The 23,862-nt window shown below is 42.3% G+C and overlaps 1 protein-coding gene across 2 annotated transcripts; it reads right to left on the bottom strand.

The window, feature by feature from the left end:
- Window positions 1–2,412: 2,412 nt before the first annotated feature.
- On the bottom strand, window positions 2,413–8,414 carry npy8br (neuropeptide Y receptor Y8b). Of its 2 annotated transcripts, XM_084946822.1 has the most exons (4): window positions 8,396–8,414; window positions 8,281–8,315; window positions 6,674–6,802; window positions 2,413–4,964 (listed from the first exon to the last, which is right to left on the bottom strand). In XM_084946822.1, exon 4 carries the CDS (start codon window positions 4,798–4,800, stop codon window positions 3,697–3,699), a length of 1,104 nt encoding a protein of 367 aa, XP_084802948.1. In that variant the 5' UTR covers window positions 4,801–4,964; window positions 6,674–6,802; window positions 8,281–8,315; window positions 8,396–8,414; the 3' UTR covers window positions 2,413–3,696. The 2 variants fall into 2 exon arrangements, with proteins under 2 accessions (XP_084802948.1, XP_084802947.1); XM_084946821.1 differs by lacking the exons at window positions 8,281–8,315; window positions 8,396–8,414 and adding an exon at window positions 7,209–7,538.
- Between the last annotated feature and the right edge of the window lie 15,448 nt (window positions 8,415–23,862).

Genomic DNA, 23,862 nt, shown 5'->3' with positions numbered 1-23,862 from the left:
TTTTCAGGCATGAGAACTGCAATGAAATTTCCAAACTGACTCGTGTCTTTGCCAAAATATGAAACTGTTCCTTTAATAAAGCCTTTCCTCCTGGTGTCCTTGCAATAAACCATGCAATATTAACTGGCCTTCACACAGGCAAATGACATACTGCCAATATGAATGTAGCTACACACGCCTGTGCTTTCCCTGCTACAACTTCCAGAAATGCTCTTTTAAGAAAAAAAATAAAAAATACTGCTTGCTGTGATGTAACTATCACAAGCCAGTGCAAGTCAAAAGGAAAGTTGCTGTGCGTCATCAAGCATCCTCAGCAATCATGTCTTACGTAGGACTATTTGGCTGACATGGGTCCACTGAACTGCTTCCACCTTGTGCAGCTCCTCTGTCAGTGTTTAATAAAGTGACTTTAATAGCTTGGTGCTCTGTGTCAGCTTGAAGGAGACCCATTGAATACACAGAGGAAGCTGTAACCAGGCAACTAAAAGAGGCTGTGGTCTTTTCCTCAAAGAAAATGGAAGGCCGGACGCAGAGGCCAAGACCCTATCTATCTATCTTTTCATGCACGCAACAGAAAATCGTGAGTACAACCTGGCCGACACCAATCAGGGAGTTGCTATTCCAAGCTGTCAAGTCTGCTTGCATTATGCAAGAAGCAACTGTGTGTGTGTGTGTGTGTGTTATTTTGAGTAGTACAGAAGACACATAGGTAAATGAAGGCAAGAAATATCTTGCAGTCTACAAAGAAAAAAAAAAAAAAAAAAATTCCAGATGTATTTTAATACCGGAGACTTGCAGAATTGTATTCTGGAGGTGGTCATGTATTCTCGCTGTCATGGTGTTTGTTCAGTTTCATCATCTGCTAATCAGCAGATGAAACTGAACACCGTCACGATAAAGCTTCCCTGCAAGATCTGATGAACACAAGGTGGGAGGACCATTAGGGCAATTCAGCAGAATGATAAGGGAACAAGAAAATATTGACCTAGCCGAGCTATGTGTTTGACCTGTAAATGAGCAACCTACATGTCTAACGGATGTCGGTATTTGCATAACACCAGGACTGGGATTCGAAAATCAGCCGCTGGTCTTCCTTTGACCTTTTCATCTGCCAAAGTCTAAAGATTAGTTCTTTCTCAGCCGGGATCAGAGGTGCCATTGACTTTGTCTCATGAGATTGCAGCAAAGAGTACAAGCTGAAAAATCATTCTGTAGCACATCTATATTGTAATTCTTCACAAATCCTTTGGCACAGGCAGCACAAACCCCTCAGGTTTCCACTGTAATATTGATCCTCTTGCTATGAATATTGACACAAGGTAAAGCAAGATGAATTATACATCATTCTCACTGTTGAAAGGAAAGCAAGAATATGACGGAGGAGAATTGAAAAGCTCAAAACAACAGCTTGAGCAAATCTCTGGCCAACTAGTTCATGTTGTTCCTGTGATCTGGAGAGATTTTTTTCTTTTTTTCCCTTTTTAAAAAAAAAAAAAAAAAAAAAAAGGAAAAGAAAAAGAAAAAAAGAGAATCTCTCTAAATTAAAATGCACAGAGCCAAGATCCCAGTCTTCCTGGAACAGCTCGACTGACAAGGAGAGACTGGCCCTGTGGACTCATTAAGTATTTGTCTCCAGCTGAGCTTCATTTCATAGTGCAGTAATGTGCTTGTAGACTGGGTAACAATGTAATAAATAAAAAAAGAAAAAAAAGAAAAAAAAAAAAAAAGGGGGGGGGGCTAATTTAGGTTCCACTCGTTGTCAAGTGCCACTGGAGTTTGCAACTACCTCTGGCATCTTGGGTCCTTTATGGCAAGGGGGGGGGGAAATGAACACTTCTGCTTCACTCGGCTGGTGTTCTGAAAGGAAACAGACTAGAGGAGTGAAATATGGGAAAGGAGAGGGGATTGGAAGTCAGCAAAGGGCAGCACAGGCCAGCAGAAGCATGCAGTCAATTATGCTGACAAGGACCTGAGAGCTCTCTTCAGGGCTAAGCTGCCTTTTGGAAAACAGCATGGCAGGTGAACAGGTTTGGGTCTTTGTAAAGTGTGAAAACATCTTACACTCGACCTCCTGAAATATCATAAAAGCTACAAGGCACCTGGCAGCAAAAATAAAATATAAAAAATAAATTAAAAAAATCTCTCGCAGTTGGTCTTTGATCTCCCTTTCAGACAGGACGAAGCATGAGCGTTAGCAGGCATTCCCCGAATATGAATATTCAGCACTAATTCCCCATTGATCTCTCATACACTTTCCTCCCCTTCCCGTGCTGTTTAACATCTATTGCACCAAACAACACTGATTTATTCAACACTACGAGCGCATCTAAAATGTGTTGTGATCTCAGACTTTCCCCCTACTAAATAATGCACACAGAGGCAGCACACAGAATTTGACCTCAGAAAGAAACAAAGAGTTTGAAATATTTAATATTTAGAAGTTGAAGGGTTTGGAGGGTTCCCCCCATGTACACTATATAACACAAAAAAAAAAATATATCAAACCAGCGCTAACTGACCAGCCTTCTAGTCAAAGGGTAGCATTTACTTTCCTGGGTAACTTGACCTGCAAGATGACAGCTTCAAACCAGCATGTAAAGCAAGGCAGAAACAAAGAAAACAGTTTAAAAAAAAAAAAAAAAAAAAAAAAAAAAGTCAGTACAAGAGCTAAACATGAACCAAATATTACAACACCACATTTCCTAGAGATACTTTCTATAGTGCTATGCTACACAGTGCTTTTTATTGCACACCACACGCTAAAACTGTGCTTTATCTTATATACACACACAAACAGAAGGAGCCCGCTCTTGTCCTTTACTGCCACTTCTATTTTGTTTTATTGCGATGGAGAAATGGTGGCCGTGTCGCACATTTTATGACCCCCCCTACACCCCTAAACATCTGTATATACACACACACACACACACACACACACACACACACACACACGGGAGCATGGACGTGTCAAACAGCATGAAATGCATTCATCTTTTGCCAAGGTTCTCTGCAAAAGACCATTAAAGCGACGACGGTGGCGGGTTTAGGTAATAAGAAATGCATTAAAATTATGCCGGTAAGTCTTCCGCCTAGAGCTACATCTAATGCACAAATGTTCCCTCCTTTGGTTGTATTCTAAGCTACTCTGTTGATAATCATTTACACGTTGCAGTTCACAACCCCTCGATGTTTTCGTCATCACTATTAACACCAGATAAAAAATAAAAAAAAATAAAAACCATTTGCTGCTCCACAGCCCACCTGCTTTTTTGTCCTTCCAGCACTCTCTTGGGGTGCTAATATGCATTTAAACATGATTTCCAAGCAGATCATTGCAGAGAGAAAACATGGTGTAACAGAGTAAAAAGGCATCTCCTCTTTTTTATATGCGACAGCACGTGGGGGAAAAGACTATACATACTGTAAATATCCTGTAAACCTGTCCAACCTTTGCACCATCACTGCGTTCTCTCTTTCCTCTTACATGTGGACTCATACTGATTGGAGGACAACCTGCCATCCTGCTTAGGGCTCTTCAGCCTGCTCCTTCTGGACTGCCGTCCTGAGGATTCTACCTTTTGCAAATGTCAAACCAAGAAAGAAAGAAAACCTCCGGAGAGTGACACAATGAAGGCTGAAGAGCACCAGCTGCTTTCTTCGTCTTTCAGTTAAAAAAAAAAAAAAAAAAGTATGGATTTACGTATTGTTGCTGACAGAGCCGTTGCTCAAAATCGACCCCTTGGTGACCTCTGTGCTGACGGTGGAGAGCGGCACGCTCTCGTACCTCTCCACCACGGCCCAGCAGCGGCAGCGCAGCAGCGTGGACTTGAGCTGTTTCTGGAAATTGCTGTTGAGGAAACCGTAGATGATCGGGTTGACGCAGGTGGAGATCATGGCAGTGAGGTGGCACAGCGAGAAGATGATGTCATGGCTGCAAGACGGGATGAGCTCGTGGTGCCAGTCAAACACCGTGTTGAAGACGTTGAGCGGGAGCCAGGAGAGGGCGAAGGCCACGACTATGGCGACTAACATGGCGTTTATCCTCGTGGAGCCCTTGTTCTTTTTCTGAGCGGTGTTCCTGCCGCGGTCCACCATGTCCTTCCTCCTCCTCAGGCGAAGGTAGATGTGCAGGTAGCAGACCATGATGAGGATAAGCGGGAGGAAGTACTGAAAGACGAGCAGGGAGGTGAAGTAAGCTCGCCGTTCCTTAACTGACGGCCACTGCTCCATGCAAATAAAGTTGTCATTTATTGGGAGTGGAGTGCTGAAGTTCTGAAAAGGCAAAATGAGTACGTTGTAGGAAAGCAAAGGCACTGAGATTATGCAGGCCACAATCCAGGTGATAGCCACAGCCAGGTAGGAGTGGGCTACCATGGGTTTCCATCCTGTCGGGTGGACGATAAGCTGGTAGCGCTCCATGGCGATCAGAACGAGGGAGAAGATGGAGACAGTGACTGATATACACTGGATGAAAGGTGTGAGCTTGCAGAGGGTCTCTCCTAAGATCCAGTGGTCCATCAGTGTGTAGATAATAGTGACCGGCAGGCATATAATGCACGTGAGAATGTCTGAGCAGGACAGATTGACAATGAAGATGTTGGTCACGTTGTGCATCTCTTTGTGCCGTGTGATGACAAACACCAGGCAGGAGTTTCCAATGAGCCCCACTGCCATGACTGTACTGTAAGCAATGATGAGTAACGTGGTGCCACTCACCGACAGCAAGCAGTCCTCGGTCGAATTCCATGGTATCTCTTTCCACGAGGCTTGGTTGTGATTGGTGCTGTGCTGCAGCTCCATGGCAATGGTTTTCCCAGGCTCGCTTTGAACACAGAGGACCAATCAAACCAGATTGTTTTGCAGCACCTGCTGTAATTATTTTATGAATGCTATTTGAATTTTAAATAAGAGTTTTCCCTAATCCTTAAGCTCAGCCAGTCTTTAAAGCAGTCTTCCTTTGTGGCCTGGAAAAAAGAAAACAGGAAAAGAAATGTGCAACCTTTAACAAAATTTTCCATCATTGGAGTTTTTTTATTTTCACAGTAATGGAATTTTAAGAAATGAAGACTTCGGTTTATTGCTCAAATTTAAATGTAGCAACCACAAACACACCAGCACGACAGGAAATTGACCTTCGCTCGCTAAAAAGCTCATTTTACCCATTAGAACTGATTGCCATGCTGCAGGATAGGATTTTAAAATGTGCAGCGCATCAGGATGCCATTCCACAAGTGTCTTTTTTAAAAAAAAAAAAAAAAAAAAAAAGTGTGTTCAGTATTGGAGATTCAACTTCGCACGCAGCAGAGGTAGTTTCCATATAACAAAAACAGAAACTGATGAAGGGGATAATTAATCTCGCTATGCAGATATCACGAGCAGAACACAGACCCCCACTTTTTTTAAAATTATAAATCTCTTTGCAAGCAGGCAATGAGAATAAATGATGCACTGATGGAATATCATCAAGAGAAAAAGCACAGATCTAGGTTTTTGCGGCGTCGCAGTAATGGCATGCTGCTTCAAATTTCCATCACAATAACAGTGATAATGACTGCTCCTTCAGAAACAATCTCCCCCCCCTCCAATCACTCTTATCAAGTGATGGGAATTTATTCTGTCCGTAACAGCTTTCATCGTCACTGGACATTCACAGAAGCCTCACAGCCCTTACAGTTCCCGAGAAACGGCTGCACTGGAAAACAGCAGAAATACAATTCCACTCCACCAAGGCCAAGAACTTCTGAGTAGTGTGTGTGTCCGCATGTGTATAATTATTGTAAGTGCGTATGCACAGCAGTAAAAAGAGCCCTGATTAACCGAGATGTTTGCCCACAGCTAGAAAATAGTTTTGCAAACATGCTGACAGAATTAAATCACCAAAGGATGGAAAGTATTTATCATTTTTAATTGAGCACTCCTTAACAATGATAAATGTTGACAGGTAGGACATTAATTGCTCGTGGCTGTCTCTATAATGAGCCCTGATGTCCTATTAGAATGTGTCGCTTCGTCTGCGGTACTCACAGATAGAACCAGAATAACTCAGGTATATACTTGAACTTGGAGGCTAAAATGACTTGAATTCATTTGTGGTACACAATCTTTTTCTGGGTGCCAAACTTAGTCTGACTCTGTTTCAACGCATATGGCGGACATGTAGCCAAGACCCATCCTTCAGAGCCTTGATGCAGAATATTTATGACAGAATTTGGACTTGTGAAGCGACGCAGTGCTTCCCATTGTGCGGTGTCTGCAGGCGGAGGAGTAGAAGCAAAAGTAACAAGAAATTTTGCTAAAAGCTGACATTAGATTTCATCCTTAATGTGTAAATTATACCGATTATTTCCAGATTACACACAAGTAGGAAACCTGCAGGGTGGGGAAACAATAAAAATAGTCTGAATGGGAGGAATGAGTGAAGTCACTGCAGGAAAAAAAAAAAAAAGAAAAAAAAAAAAAAAAACACAGGAGAAATTATATCTCGTGGGGATTTGTCTCGAAATAGAGATGAATGCAAAATGTAGATTCCCCCCACCCAGTGTTGTTATCCCTGCTCTGTCACCAAACCAAACAACTTTGCCAAGACACAAAGTCAGCACATGAATTATTACAGAGGCTGAAACGCATAAATCAATGAAAAGTATGATAGTATGATTGTGTGCGCGCGCCCTACCCTTGGTCTTTGTAGCTCTGTCCTGGATCCACTGTCCCTCTGCAGCTGTGCGTCTGCTCGCACTTGGGCGGACTTTCTCAGCTCCGGACAGGTGAAGGAGACCTCTGTTGGTAGGTGCCAACTGCTTTTCTGTCCGGGGGGGGGGGAAGACTCGTCAATCATTTCCACATCACAAACCGTTAAATGTCCAATATAAAGCTCCACTTAGACTTTAAGCATGTCATTTTGGAGATCAGTCTGACCAGGGGGGTAAATATTTCGAGGGAAGGAAGGAAATCCCACTGGACTGGGGAGACCGACAAGCGACGGGAATCGACAATCCCAGCGCGAGCGATCAGGTTATTAAAAACTCTACGCGCAAGAACGCACGAGCCTACAGAGAGCCATCACCTAGAAAAAGGTCATTAGAGCTTTCTTTTAGCATATGATGAAAAATAAATAACCTTCCTGGGAATTTTAATTACTCACTCCCATCGCCACCTGCAAGAGTTAGAAGCAAGAGGAAATGGCACACTAATTAGCCACCGTTTCTTACCGAGTCTTATTTCTTCCAGGACTTCTTCGCGCCGCTGTGCATCAAGTGAGACAAAGCTCAGAGTTTGTGGTCGAGGAGGAGGTAGGTGGTGTCCTGCCAGGACCACTGGTAGGAGCTGAGATGTCTCTTAAAGCGACCTCATGCCTCACACTTGCAGGCAGAGATGCGACTGGGAACATCTTACATAATAAGTTCTCCGTGGTTGGCACGCGCGCACGCAGGCGCGCGCACTCACGCGCTCTCGCACACGCACGGGGGCCAATGGGGAAATTCAGCTGTTTGATATATGGTTTGGTTCAGCCAGACCGACGCTGGCCGTACCCACCTGAAGCCTGGAGACATGTATTAGTGACATCAGATGATCCGTTTTTGTTTCTTGGAAAAGGGGCACGCGGAGGTTTCTCGTAACGACGTCAGCTTTCATGTCTCCCAGATGAGGAATTGCCGTAATATCACAGTAAATTTATATTCACGTGTTATTTTTTTTTTTAGCGCATTTTAAAAAAACCAGACAGTGTTTGCTGTATAATAATAAAGTATAGAATGAAATCCAGTACTGTGCAAAAGTCTTGAGCCGGTCGTCCCTTTTTGTGTTTGGCTTCCAGGGAGCCTGAGTTTCTGCTAATTCTTTAAAGTGGTCTTGATCAGTGGTTCTCCAGGCTTTCTGAAACTATTTCAGAGTTTTTCTTTGGACACTGGCTGTTTTTCAGTCTTGTGAATTCAGGCCTTGTTCCTGACCTTTTTCCAAAGAATGTTTTTTCCCCTTTTTTGTTCACTTAACCCTGACTTACGAAGCATTCAAGCATAAAAAAAAAAAAAAGGTGATTAACTTAAGGGATGAACCAGTGTTTTGTCCACACATAACAAGAAATTCAGCAAAGGTGTAGTTTTAAAAATTGTACCTAATGGAGAGCAATCTGTCACAAAACACGTAATTTGTTCCCATTTCTTTAGTTGAATCTATAAAAATATATATCAGTGATAACACAGTTTGACAGGTATAAAAGAGTATTTTTACACCAACAAAGCAATACACAAATAACAACTAGGCAAAAAAATTGGCATATCTTACCATGTGCTTAAAAACTTTGAGGGGTAGCTTGACAACTGGAGGACAGGAGAAGAAGTGGCAGGTGTAAAACACACAGAAAACTGTTGACAGCAGACAAACAGTATATGAAAGTCACCTGCTTATGAAGAAGTGTCTATAGTCATCTGTAAAACACGGTGGACACTCGGTCACAGAGACTCTAAACCAGAGGTCCCCAACTCCAGGCCTCGAGGGCCGGTGTCCTGCAGGTTTTAGATCTCACCCTGGGTCTACACACCTGAATCACATGATTAGTTCATTACCAGGCCTCTGCAAGACATGTTGAGGAGGTAATTTAGCCATTTAAATCAGCTGTGTTGGATCACGGACACATCTAAAAACTGCAAGACACCGGCCCTTGAGGCCTGGAGTTGGGGACCCCTGCTCTAAACGCTTCTAATGCAGTAAAAACATACATGGATAGTGTCATGGATTAGTCTTTCCAAGAGTCTGAACCATATTATTATTGAAGGAGTGTTGGATCATCTCAACAGTGAACGTAACAAAAAGCAGAAACATCCAAAGAAGAGCTTTGAATGTCCTTCAAGAAGCCTGAAGAGTTATTTCTGAAGAGTACTTAAAGACATGACAAGAAAGCGTAGCTAAGAGAGTTCAGGCTGTGTTGAAGAATAATAGTGATCATAGCAAGTACTGACTTTCAAGCTTGTTAGAATTGTATAAACTCTGTTTTTGTCCTATATGCTGTGTTGCAAACGTTTCAATGAATCACTGCACAGCACCTATTTCCCATTATAAATAAATGAGGGGTGGTTGAAGAGTTTTGTACGGTACTGTATATCATAATTGTGTTTTTGTTTCCGTATATGGAACTGAGAAATTCAGGCACAGATTTCACTCATTATAGTTCTGCAGAATGAATTTTGGATTGATGTGAATGTCAGCGTCTAATGTGCCTACAACTTTCTGTGTGTTATGTCCCCAAAGCCAGTGAGACGCATCTTAAAATCATCTGCTGCCAGAGTTTGATAATGAATACTGATAGACACTGCCTGCATTAAGACATAAGCTGACTTCCCCATTAGTTATAAAGATCACCAGCCTTTGTGATTGTCTGTGAGATGTCTCAGATCTGCATATCTGCTAACCACCCAGGGGCAATGTTCTCTGAATCTGCCATATGCACCTATCACAGGCTTTTCTTCACCCAAACTGACTGAAGCATCATCACGAATAAGCTCGCAGCTCTGATCCCTCTGCAGCTAACACCTAGAACTATTTTAAACCCTTTTTTTTGCACCTCCCTTGCTTGTGCAACAGATTCTTAACTGCATCTTCACACTGTCCCCACACATTCCTGTATGAAGAGGAGCCTGTTTGAAACAACAGTAATAGCTGTTTGTCTGAGAAGCAGAACTGTGTAATGACTTGCCACCAGAGCTCTGTGGGTGTTTACTCGACATAGAGACACGAGTTTCAAGTCACTCAAGACGACAAATCTATGCACATATTTTTCAGAGGAGAGCAGGACTGCTGAAATGAAAAAAAGAAATGCTCCAGGACTGCAATGTTGCTATATTATTTGGCTGCGGTCGCCCTTTCTCTGTGCAATCAGCGCTGCTGTCAGTCACATTTTGAGTTTTCTTTGAACTGGAGCTGTTTTGATGGAAGGAGAAGAAGAAAACACTTCTTGGAGCAAATCTCTAATGTCTAGACAGTTGTGCACTGTTATGACATGAAATTGTGTTTCCTGACCGCATGTGTCACCATGTCGGTTTGATTGAAAAGCGACAGCTTGATTCGGTAAGAGGAAGTGTGGCCGGTAAAGTCGGGGCAGTCTAAAAAGACTTCGAGTGGATAAGGGAACATTGCTTCTCCAGCCAAAAATGCTGTCGCAGTTCACAGTGCACACAACCAGAAAGCAGGGGGAGGTTTGTTTCACATGACATGATAAGGTAGAACAAGAAACAGACAACATGTTCTAAACATTTTGGAAACATCATCTTGCTGTCACTTAAAAGATTTAGGCACTCTTTGATCACTTACTGCAGTTGGTACACAATATCTGCTATTTAGTCCCCCTGTGCTTGTACACAACACTTGATTCAAATAGGGCCCTATTTGGACAGAAAGCTTATATTACATAAGGTATGTGTACAAGTGTGTGTAGTTTTTAACACTAGCAAGCTAAAACAAGGAAGGAAGGGTGGTGCTGTGAAATGTCAGACTTTGCTCAGTTGCATTTGTATGTAGGTATGTAAGGAAAAAAAGAAAGAAAGTCATACTGCTGTGCAAGGCAGTCTGATAAATGAAACTAGTCACATCGACAGATTACTTAGACATGCACTTTATTACCATTAGCAAAATCCCACATAAATCAGAAACTTAATAACTTAACAAAATAATTTAAGATATTAGACTACAGCCTAGGTTCAAATTAGAGTTTAATTGAGCTTTAAATGGTGCTCAGGCCCATTGTCGAATTGCCAGCTCACTGTGTTGGAGGGGTTTGTGTGTTCCAGTGATCCCAGGGGGTGTGTTGTTGGGGGGCTTTTGTGCTTGCCCCCTGATAGGGTCTAGAAGGCAAACTGGTGATTGTGCCTTAGCCCATGGGACCCAGCTGGATGCAGCCTGAAGAAAAGACATAGACCACCCTCCTGTAGGCCCACCACTTTCAGGAGGTGCTGTAGGAATTGGGTGCAATGTGTGTTTTGCAGCAGCCAAGGGCGGAGACCTGGCAATTCTATTAATGCTGACCAGGGGGACATGAAACATAACCTCTCTGGCGGGGAAGGAGCCTGAGCTCGTGTCTGAGGCTGAGAGATACCGGCTAGATATAGTCGGGTTCACCTCAACACATGACATGGGCTCTGGAACCAGTCTCCTCCTTTAGACTTGCCCTTGATGAGGTTGGAGGTAGGGGTGGGTATTCGTGTCCCCTCAGCTTGCCAGTGGATGAAAGACCTATAGGGGCACGATTAGGAGGAACAGCCTGCCTGATCTGAACTGAGTCAAGTTCTGTGCAAATCACAGTTTGTCTATATGGAAAACCATGTTCGAATATAAGGATGTCTATAAGTGCACGAGGCACCAGGACGCCCTAGGTCACAGATTGATGATTGATTCTGTAATTGTATCATCAGATCTGCGACTATATGTTCCCGACAATCAGGTGAAGAGGAGCCGATGAACACCTGGTGGGGAGTTGGTTCAGGTAGTGTTAGGTTTATATTGTTGATTGTCATTTATGCTTAGAAATATATACTCATATATGCTTAGAGTTTTATAATCGATTGCATATTGAAAGAATGTCTCATCCTAGGTCTGTAACAACCCTGTGTAGCGTGAAGAGGGGAGTACGTTCACTCCTCTTCAGAGTGTTCTGGCATAGATCACCCACCTCCTAGGGTCATGAGAGAGGTTGTATCTTCTCTTGCTGATATATGGTATAGCAAACACACCTATATCTGTTTGAGTGAAACAGCCTTATGTTTAAGTGAACTGCTGGACTCCCTGGCGCCAGCAGGTGTGGGGAGTCTTCACAGAGTCACATCTTGACCCCACACACACACGCATGCCTATACGTACACACAGGTACTCTTTGTTCACATGTATACCTATGTAAGACGTCATATGTTAATGAACTTATGCATATTCATGTAACCTCAATAAAGAGCAGTGCTACGAGGGAGCAGACAAGAGCGACTGGGGTTCGAGCGGAAGGAACAGCGCTCGTCACAGTTCTCTCCCTCGTGCACGAGTAACACAAAGAGCTCTGGTGACTTGCGTCTTGCTTTTGCTGTCATAGTAGAATTGTCTTGGCGTTCCAGCAATAGGGGTTTGTGCTAGACAGACCCATCAGGTAGCATGGGAGAATGCTAGTCTGATGTTCTGCCACACCTAAACGTATAGTGAGGGTTTGCTGGGAATGCCTGGCAGAGGCCCAGCCTGTGAAACCTTTAACTTTCTGACTGGGAGAACTTGGACAGTATTCCAAAAGAGACTAGGGACACAGATGAAGAACGGATTGTAAGGTGGCTGGTACCTCTTGTGGTGGTAATCTCCAAACTAGATGCAAGACATCAGAGCTGAAGGGAGCTATTAAGCTAAAGGAGTCCTATCAGGCTTGGCTAGCCTGTGGGACCTTGGAGGCAGCTGACAGATAAAGGCCAACCGGAACGTCGCACAGGCACCTATAGCTGAAACAAAAACTCAGGTGTGGGAGGAGTTCACTCACTGAACTCCTCCCACACCTGTGGAGGCGTGTGGACTGTGTGCATGTTTAAACAAAATATAGAGAAGAGTGAGAACTAAATAAAGTTTCATGTAAATTTTAAGATCTGATGCTAAGGATGACATCCGATATTTCTTGGCGATAGCTTATCACTAACAGTGTGCTTATGAATATGTGATGATTTATGAGGGTGACTGGACCACTCTGGGCCAAGTTGTTGTTCCAGGTCCTTATCGCTTTGATATTTTGCATCTGGCAGATTCTTGGCGGGACACATGGGAGTCAAAGTCTTTGAACAGACTGCTGATGCATTTCTTCTGGCCCGGAGTAAAATCAATCGCAGCTTGAGCACATTGTGTGCACAAACATACTTCTAGACACCCTTTTATAAGTGTGACACTGTAATCTGCTTAATTGAGAGGTTTCCTTAAATCAGCCTGCACATGTTCAGAACAGAACAGAGGTCTACAAACCTCCATTTACATGATTGTGCAACTCCTGGCACTGCCAAGCTATTTCAAGCATCTCTCTTTACTGCTGTGTGTCTCCTTTTTCTTTTATTCAGCTTTATTAACCTTATTCTCATTAACCTTGTTAGCGTAGTAAGCGGTCTCGTAGTGCTGATACTGTCTAATCTGTAAGACTAAAAGGAATTATGATTGTTTGTTCCACAAATGACGCTCAAGGTGCTAGAGACACACCGTGTATTGATAGTGACGCCGTTGTAAATTTGAACACTTCTTCATGTTTACCTTTCACACACGTTTCAGTCAGGTTAAATCAAGGTCTTTCTTTTAGGGAATTAGTTTATGGCCCTGTTTACAGCTCACCTATGATGTCAGCATGAAATGATCAGGACAGAACGGATCAGTCACTCATGTTACAGCAATATTGTTCCATGCCAGTATTTTATATTGCAGCACATATTAGTTAGTATAAATACATCCATATGTCAGGCAGTGATAAGGAACCTTATGCATACATGTATGTGCTGATTTTGTAAAGTGTGATCTATGCACTAACTAAAAGCTGTCCTGCCACCCATGCTGTCATTCAGAGATGGGGAAATTGAACTTTTTGAGAAAGTGGGATGCTGACTATTTTTTAATTACAGTCTTTTTATATGCATCTAAATTTAATTTTTGTGTTTTGACATTATGAGAAATGAAATACTTGATCCACTTTCATATATAATAGTGTCATAAGTGAAGATAACCCCAAGCAAACTGGGCTTTTAAAATCTAATTTATGGGGCAAAAATATCCAGAGATGTAATTGGCTTTTATGAAAGGAGTAAGGATATGCTTCAGCCTTCAAACAGATGGCCTCACACTTGATATGATGCAGAATTTCTAGCTGAATCAGTGACTGCAAGCTGCCCAGTCCCCGAGGGCAGTAAGCAAACCTCAAACTATAACATTTCCACCACCATGATTCACAGTTGGTATGAGGCTCCTCTTCGGATGAATACGGAGAGGTAGTAGGTCCCAAAGAAATCGGCAGATGATTGAAATCTTTCTGCATCTGCCACATGCAGATTGAGAAAGTACTTTGGCAGAAAATGTTTTCTTTCTTCAAAAGGGAGAGACTTCTTTCAAAGTATTTAGACATCTTGACAGACTCATGCATAGCTTCTGCCATTTTTAAGGTGTTAAGAGAGCTCTGTATTTTGGCAGGAAAGCAGCAGACGCTTCACTAAGAATGGGAACACCACATCTTAGATGTCAGAGATTTGGATAAGATAGCTCCCACCTGTCACTCTCCAAAGGAGGGTCTTATCACTAATCGCAAATAATCTGGAACACTGTTATTTTATTTTATGCATTTGATGCTTTAATAAATGTATGGGTGAATTTAGTTTTTACACACGACTTTGCTTTTGTTTTCCCTTTTTAGTTTTTGGCAAATTCTAAATGATAAAAGCTGCCAAACAATACAGCAAATCTCACATGTGCTGGCCTAAAACAAGGATGTCAAACTTATTTCATGGTGACCTTAAGTGGGTCGTACCCATCAAACTACATGATGAACCTTTTGTGAAAAATTACAGGAAAAGTGGTTAGTTTGTTGCTCAGACTGTCCTGTAATTATGAAATGTAAAGTTTTTTATAGTTCCCAGAAAATGTTCCTTTTATTTGAAACTGTGGACTGTAAAAGTGGAAAACAGGGACTTTCCTGCCATGTAATTGTTGATCTGTTAGTTAATTACTATGAACAGTAAGGGGGGAGACTTTAACAATAGGAAAAGCTTTAAACGGGGTTGTCAAACACAACGCTCGGGGGCAAGAATTTTGACCCCATGTGGCCCACTGGACGTCTTTGGAAACTTTGGAGGAATTTTGGACATTTCACTGTAATTTCATCAATTTTGCAGCTTGTCTTTCTGATAAAGACCTTCCCCACAGTGATAATACACCAAAGTAGTGAAAACAATTAAATGACAGAAAAGTTCCTATTTTTTGTTAAGTGGGCCATAAAAATGGCCTCCATACAAGAAAGCAATAAGTTCTAATGAAACTGAACTGAAAATGAACTGAAAATGGGGTACACAAGATTTATTTTTCCTCTGAAGCAGACTAGTGGCTGAAGATGCAGTTCTGGTCTGCAATCCAAGGCCCACAGCCGGCACGGTCAGAATTGTTAACCTTGTCTTGCTAGGGAGTGGGTTTCCACATCAAATCCTGGGACTTCAGCTCTCAAGCTCCTCCTCTACACGTCTTGACCAATTTCCTCTCATTGGTTACCTCCCAATTCCGGAGTAGGCTTTTCCTCCTTGAACCCAGCACACCAACAGTTTCCAATCCAGTCTTTTTATGACAACAAATCCACATGAACCCTGATTAAAATGAGTCCTCCCTCCAGTGTCATTTGATTATTTTAAAAGCAAAACCTTCCAGGCCAGATTAAAACTATTTTCCTTTAAAATATTCACTTCTCTCACTGGAGTTTCCAAATTTAAACCAGCTTCCCTGCTGCAACTGTGTCCTACAGAAAAAGAAAAGTCCTTCCTGTTTTCTCCTTTATAGATAAGGCCTAAAACCATTACCAATCAACTACTCCCTGTACTCAACTCCAAATAGCTGGACTAGAGTGGAAACTCCACTCGTACATTGGTGTGGCCTATATCCCACACAATCCACAAAAACACCAAACCAATAATAATTGAAATGGAAAATGATGCCAACCCAATGTTTAGTGGGAGATTCTCTCAATTATTCCACCATGCCACATCCTGCAACATTTTCACCACTATAGAAATTCCTGGGATTTCTTTTTTTTTTTTTTTTTTTTGCAAAGTAAAAATAAATAACATAAAATAAATCTTTTGTGAATTAACAAAAACTTTCTGCTTTATGATTACAGGATAGTAATCCAACGGGCTACACATTCATTTCTTACAATGTAAGCCCAAAGAGTTGCGCTGACTGATTTCTTTCATTAACTACAAAAACATTTTCTTTATCATGTAGAGACTTACTGATATATGAAAGTGAACTTGTTTTTCTTGTACTGAGATGTCTGTGATATTAAATATGAAGTTGAACTACTTTTCACTGACAGAAAGTTTTACCAGTCTGGTCCACTTAAAGTGGTCAGTATATAAAATGAGTTTGACATTCCTGATTTAAAGCTTAAAGTCTATCCACTCCTTTGCATTTTGTATCCTTCACATTTACGCCCCAGGACCTGATGTTTGACACCCTTGGCCTAAAAATCAATAGCCAACAATAATATATTTTAAATAAAGCAATCCTACATTATGGTCAAAGGAGCTTGCAAAGAAAAGCGTCTGGACTTCTTTAAGTTACTTGAAGACGTTTCACCTCTCATCCGAGAAGCTTCTTCAGTTCTAAGGTCAAATGGTGGAGAGTCCCAGATATAAACCTAGTGGGAGTATCCCCCCACAGAGGGACAAAAGGACCCCCTGATGATCCTCTAATCGCCTGAGCCAAGGTGTGAAACTGGGTGTGGGTCCCAATCAGCCAGAGTTTCTGGTGTGTTCATTGTGAAACCTGGCCCCACCTTATCATGCGAATTCCTGAGGTCAGATGGCCCAGGATGTGAGTGGGCGTTAAGGCGTCTGGGAAGGGATCTCAAAACTGGATTATAGATGGCAGAGAGTTGGTGTCGTAAACCCCCGCCTCTGTTCAAAGATGGTCGCTCACAGTGGACATAGATGGCTTCTTTCACTCCTCTTTCAAACCATCTGTCCTCTCTGTCCAAAATGTGAACATTGGCATCCTCGAAAGAGTGTCCTTTATCCTTAAGATGCAGATGGACTGCTGAGTCTTGTCCTGTGGAGGTGGCTCTTCTGTGTTGTGCCATGCGCTTGTGAAGTGGTTGTTTGGTCTCTCCAATGTAGAGGTCTGGGCATTCCTCGCTGCACTGTACAGCATACACCACATTGTTAAGTCTGTGTCTGAAAGACCCAGCAACACGCTCAGACAAAAACTGGTTCACCCGAAAGACAAAACGCCAAAACAGCAAGAAGGACAGACGCAACAACATTGTCATCCCCTATGTAGCCTGTGTATCAGAAAAACTCAGGAGAGTTTTCTCCAAGCATGACATCCCGGTGCATTTCAGACCCAGCAACACGCTCAGACAAAAACTGGTTCACCCGAAAGACAAAACGCCAAAACACAGACTTAACAATGTGGTGTATGCTGTACAGTGCAGCGAGAAATGCCCAGACCTCTACATTGGAGAGACCAAACAGCCACTTCACAAGCGCATGGCACAACACAGAAGAGCCACCTCCACAGGACAAGACTCAGCAGTCCATCTGCATCTTAAGGATAAAGGACACTCTTTCGAGGATGCCAATGTTCACATTTTGGACAGAGAGGACAGATGGTTTGAAAGAGGAGTGAAAGAAGCCATCTATGTCCACTGTGAGCGACCATCTTTGAACAGAGGCGGGGGTTTACGACACCAACTCTCTGCCATCTATAATCCAGTTTTGAGATCCCTTCCCAGACGCCTTAACGCCCACTCACATCCTGGGCCATCTGACCTCAGGAATTCGCATGATAAGGTGGGGCCAGGTTTCACAATGAACACACCCGAAACTCTGGCTGATTGGGACCCACACCCAGTTTCACACCTTGGCTCAGGCGATTAGAGGATCAGCAGGGGGTCCTTTTGTCCCTCTGTGGGGGGATACTCCCACTAGGTTTATATCTGGGACTCCCCACCATTTGACCTTAGAACTGAAGAAGCTTCTCGGATGAGAGGTGAAACGTCTTCAAGTAACTTAAAGAAGTCCAGACACTTTTCTTTGCAAGCTCCTTTGACTACGATGACCTGGATGACTGAGAACCTTCACAGACAATCCTACATTATAACTTTTTAAAACAAAAACATATTTATCATGTGAATGAAATGGTAACACTAGATAAACATGAACTTTGCTGTCAAAGCCACAAAGGGAAACTCTGTCATGACCTTTATTTATATTCAATTTTCTCCTCTATTGTCTGCTTTTCATGTCAGTCGTTGCTTGTTTGTGTTGGACACCCGATCGCTGCCTGCTCCCTTTGTCTCGTTCGCACCGTCTTGCAAGTCTACTGACCTCTAGTAAACTACATATAAATCAAATGTGCCTTTTTTTGGGTGCTGTGCTTTTAAATTCCTGTCTGAACTGTGACACAATCTCCCTTGCAGTATCGCAGCCTCTTACATGAATAAAGCTGAAGTGATCCTTGACACCATCACAGCAACACAGTTCTACAAATCCCCCGAGGCTTTAAATAACCCCAGCAATGAGCAAATGCCACAATGCCTCAGGTAGCTTGCGATGACAAACAACCCTCATCAGTTGCACAGATCACATCTGACATCGAGCTCACCCCGGTGCTCTTCGCTTAAAATGCGACTTAAAGGAGCAGCACACGGTGGGCGGTACATATAAGATGTGCACATTATTCAGCACTGACAAGTACAATGTTCAGCATTTCAATAAGTCACACATTTATGTTGTAACAGATGGATCACACTGGTGTTGTGATGAGCCCACAGGTAATCATCAGCTGACTCTGCATGCGGTCCCCTCAAGTCTGTCGAGTTTGTTAGTGTCTTCCAGCTAATGGCTTTGTTTTCACTGTTTCGCTTTGTTATCATCAACCTTGGTTTTGGACTGCTCGGGGACAGCAAAAATAATATTTTAAAAAGGACAAAATGATTTCAACTAGATGTGAAGCAGTCTGATGCTTCCTTTGGAAGTCAGTGGAAGCTAACGCAGAGTTAGAAGTTAGAAAAAGGTGAGCTGCTAAATGTAATTGAAACATAAACATGCCTCACAATCAGGTGAGAGACCACACGTTTTTCACAAAAACTTGAATATAGTGTTACTGTCCTTCACAGTTATAGTTTGTTTTGTTTTGTTTTAAAAAGAGAATCGTTTTTTTAACTCATTGATAACATTTTCTGATCTGTGCAGAATAGGCCTGCGGTCATGTGATGAAGAACGTTTTCTCAGGACAGTGCACGTTTCAGCAGCTTATACAACCACGTTTAGCAGCAGTATGACTTCTTTACACTCTTCTTTGCATCATTGCTTCAATTCATTGAGATCTGATCTCTTAAGATCTCTTAAGGTACAACCACAGCATTTGAGTGGTTTGACTGGGTCATTGCAGCATCTTGATTCTTCTCTTTTTCAGTCATTCTGTTGTAGGTAGGTCTGACTGGGATGATTGTCCTATTGCATGACCTAATTTTAGCAAAGATTTAGTTCATGGTTGACTCAATGACTGCAAGCTGCCCAGGTCATAGACCTGCAAAGCAAACCCAAATCATCACCCCTCTACCACTATGCTCACAGTTGATATGAGGTGTTTGTGCTGATACTTGGTTTTCACCAAACATGGTGCTGTGTATTATGGCCAAGCATCTGCACTCCGGTCTATCCAAAGGACATTGTTCCAGCAGTCTTGTGATTTGTTGCAACTTTGCAAACCTAATCCATGCTGCCACGCTCATTTTAGAGAGAGGAAGCTTTCTCCTGACAACCCTTCCAAACAAGTCGTCCTTGTTCAGTAATTGTACTGTCATGAACTTTAACATTTAACATACTGACTGAGGCCTGTAGAGTGTGAGATGTAACTGTTGTGTATCTCTGAACGTTGCATGGTCTGATCTTGGAGCTAATTAGTTGAATGCTCCAGACTAGCAATCTGACAAAATGTGTGTGTTTTATAGCAGTGCTCACAGTTGGTGAAAGTAATTTGATGACATGCAGCATGTGGCTGATATTTACTGTTTTATGAAAGCATTAAAGGCATGCTTAGTTTTTCCCAGAAGTGCACAAAGTGGGATTGTATAAAGCTGTGACCTTCTGCCAAGTTGCAGATTAGCTTAAGCTAACCTAAAAAAAAAAAAAAAAAAAAAAGCTAAATTAGCTAACTCACTACTCTGGATCTCTAAACATTGCCAAACACCTCTGGTGATTGAGCTGATATAAAAAAATTCACTGTATATAAGACATAGCCCATGTGATGTCACCAATTTGTTAGCCACGTCAGTCGTGAAGCCTCAAGCTAAGAGCAGTTTAGCTAAACCCAGTGTAGCGTAACATATAATATTTGTATTAGTCTTATAATCTTTGGTATTTCCCTTACTTAATTCACCTAATTTATCAGTCTCCAAGCCACAGCCATAATGGAAAGTCTGCAAATAAGGCAAGCTAAAAATAAAACTCATTTCAATTTTGATTCAAGCTACTTATAGAATTGCTTTTCATATCATGCAGTAACCTAATTTTAAAACAAATAGACTGAGAGGGAAAAGAGAAATAAATAGACAAGTGAGGAGCCCGAGATTGGGGTCTATTAAATCACAGCTGCATTAGCAGCAGGCATTAGTCCCTCTGACCCTCTTCGTCTAATTCATATAAATGTTCTGCATGTCCTCTCTGCTTTCTCAAGCCACATATGTATTCTGCTCAGCTCGTGTCTGTGTGCAGCATGCACAGTCTTTCTTGCCGCCTGGCTTTCGCCTCCCTGTTCCTTGTTGCTGGCGAAGGATTCCTAATTCACACTAATATTGTCACTGTAAATAGAATGGTAGATGTCACACCTCAAAATAGCCCTCCCCCCAATGGCAAGAGGTGAAAACTGAATTCAGAGGCAGCATAATATGATAGTGGGGGGACAGCAAGTTGTTATTGATCCACTCAAGCATTTGTTCAATATGAGTCTGCTGACACATGGCAGATATGACCATCCGCCCACTCGGGGTTCTTGGCCACAGCTTCATCGCCTCTTTGCAAGATTCGGAGAGGATGCCAGTCATCGTGTGTTGCTGTATGAGGCTGAAATGTTTAAAAGCATCATGTATCACTGATTGTGTGATTGTGCTGTGTCCAGCATGATGCAATCAAATCATATCATACACATGCAAAACCAGAGACATAAAGACTTTTTATTTCTTAGATTTTCCATTAGCAGTATAGGCAAACTGTAATATGGCACACAGGCTGTGCTTCTCCTTTGAGAGCATGTGTCAGAGGACAGTCCAGTTGAGTTATCAAGCCTCTGCTTGCTGTCTTGTATAATGTTCTCCACAGGGAAATGCCCAGCTCCTGCCAAGTGTGGGCCATGTGTGAAAAAGCGATGATCCACCCACTGTCTGTCACTGCAAGACGCTATAAGCTATAAGGCTGCTGCCCTGCATTTTATGATGTCTGAGTGAACAGTGCAGAAAACTGAGTGACTTGTACTCCCTGTTTTCTTCTTTTTTATCGAGAGTGAGTGAAATCCTTCCACCCACAGCAGCAAACACAGTTGGGAGGCTTAAATATTTCACCATTATTAGTTTTCTCTAACTACCCCAGTGAGGCAGGGAAATATCTCTGCCTATTCCAGAGCTGGCTCAGACCTCAGTGACAGACAAACCCGAGGAAGGTCGAGCCACTGCTTTAGCTGACTTCAGCAACTAATATGGTCACTATTTTCCCATGCTGTGTTAATTCTAATCATTCCTCAAAAATGTGTTGTTGTTGTTGTTTTTTTTCTTTGTATCCAAATAAGCCCACTACAGTGTCCAAATGTGATTTCTCACCACATGATTTCATAACGACAACAAAATACTGACACAGATCTGTCCAAATCTCATGGCGGTGTAAATGACCCTGTGCTGTTCATCATTCTGGGAGAGCCGTGCATCACAGAGCAGCCGTCGCCCCAAGACAGTTGGCTTCACCAAACAACAACCTGAAAAGTTTTGTCTTGCAGGATTGTGGTGTGGAGGAAAATTGATTGCTCGCTTCAAACAGCCAAGTAACCCTGGGAAAATTGCACCTGCCACCTCTGTCAGTTTATAACCACCCTTTCGAACAAAACACACAATTCACCTGGCACTGCTCCTGCTCCTTTGTAAGCCGTCTAATTTTACAGTCTTGCCATGCATTCTTCGTGCTCTTACGACAGGTTTTAGCTCATACAAACTTTGCAGCTGTGGTTCTCAAAGTATGGGCAACTGGCCACAAGAGGTCCTCACTAAAATCTGATGTGCCCTCAAGGTTGACAAAGAAAGATTATCCTGTTGTGGATTTCATTCACCTGCAGTTCGTGTGGTACAATGAAGCAGGGCAAACTAAGCCTTCCTAACAAATGCATCTTGCGTCTAGACGTATGATTTAGTCGTAATGGATTACAAACACCATCAAGATGTTTTTATATGATGCATTTTTCCTGTGGAGCACTCAACCGTATGCTGGATCCCTAAATAAGCCCTCAGTCATCAGAACTTTAAAGCCGTTCCTAACGATGCCCGCTCTTATGGATTCAAGTCACGTGTGCAAGAAATACTCACTTTTCTTCTATTTTTATGTTTTTCTACCACATTTTACAACTCACATCTCGTGCGCCAGACTGAAGATGGCAGTTAGTTGGCATGGAAACCGTTTTAGATGGGGCGCAGGTAGAATGAATGGCACCACTGGAGCTCCACTGTCCCAATCTAATCAGCTGTATTGTCTGTTGGTCTGCCAGCTCCTTCTCTTATCAGATAAAGTATAAGGGGGCCACGCCGTGGAGCGTACCTGGTACTTTAACTTTTCTTTTTCCCTTTTTTGTCCATCAGCCTGCTGAGATGCAGGCTGATGGACAAAAGACATGCTGTACCTGTCCTTACTGCAAAACAGGCTCAATGTTCAGTAACAGCAGCATAAAATGCCTTCTTCGAGGATTATTTTGATGAAGATTAATAATAGTTGCGTGATTTGCGTAACAGGGTTGCTAATAAAAGCTCAAGGTCATGGACTGGGCCAGTTTATGTCTTTCTAACTGAGTGTTTGTGGTATACACCCACAGTTAATTCTGTAAATGCTGCCCACTTTGTTTTCATTATGTTGTCATTTCTCTTCCTCTTCCTATGTGCGTCGTCTGCACGGTTTAATTTAGTTTTTTCCTGATGTGAGGAGATGCTGCTGTGCTGGTATACTGGAATGCTGTACTTTCTGTAATACCGCACTTACTATACAAAAAAGCAGGCTTTTGGATATTTCACACCACAAACTCTTTTTTTACTCAGTGTCCACCTGTTATTATGTAAATCTAATTCGCAAGACATGTGAAAATTATTAAGCAAATGCTTGTCTCTTTGAAGTGATAAGTGTGATCTGCTTGACACCTGATGTTAGGAGTTAAAATGAAAAAAAGACTTAGTGTTGCCGTACATTATCAGCCTGAAGTCAGAGGACAAATAAAAGGCAATATTGGTTTTGTAAAAACTTCATTGCCTGGTGACATATTTTTATTGTGTGTGTGTGTGTGTGTGTGTGTGTGTGTGTGTGTGTGTGTGTGTGTGTGTGTGGTGGGGGGGGAGGGGGGGTTGTAGTGATGTCATACCACAGTATCAGAGATCAGAGTACCTCTAATGAAATGATTTGCTTGTATAGCCAATTAGCTGTAAAAATAAATAAATAAATAAATATGAAAATGTCTTCTCACAGTTTTTTTTTAATCAATTTGGTCCAATCAGTTCTGCAAAGCCTAAAGGCAGGAGAGAAATAAATGGAAATCTGCAACAACTAATTGATTAACTGAATGCTCGAGTCTTTCAGGTCTAGCGGTTGAAGAATGATGCTGACAGAAATACAGTAGTGTATATGTGGTGCCTATGCTTGCTGTTCAGACAAAGGCAGCAGGATCTATTATAGACAGGACTGTGGGAGGGCACTTCTTCACCCAGATGGAAAATATATATGCAAACAAAAATTCATTTGGTGTTTATAAAGGGCATTTCTACACCCGGGACAGAAACCCCTCGGAGAAGCCCCACTCTCAATTTTCCCCATGCACCGTGCTGCTGTGTACAGTGTATTAGACAGAAAAATACATCAAGTGATGGATTATTCCAGCAGTGTT

This window comes from Perissodus microlepis, chromosome 12 (assembly GCF_051167445.1).
Source record: "Perissodus microlepis isolate ML-2025 ecotype Zambia chromosome 12, ASM5116744v1, whole genome shotgun sequence".
Taxonomy (NCBI): Eukaryota; Metazoa; Chordata; class Actinopteri; order Cichliformes; family Cichlidae; genus Perissodus; species Perissodus microlepis.
The sequence above is the reverse complement of the archived record's forward strand: the minus strand, read 5'-3'. Positions and strand labels throughout refer to the sequence as shown.

Excerpts from the sequence above, each read along its gene's own strand:
- npy8br (XM_084946822.1), bottom strand. The coding sequence starts at position 4,800 with ATGGAGCTGCAGCACAGCACCAATCACAACCAAGCCTCGTGGAAAGAG.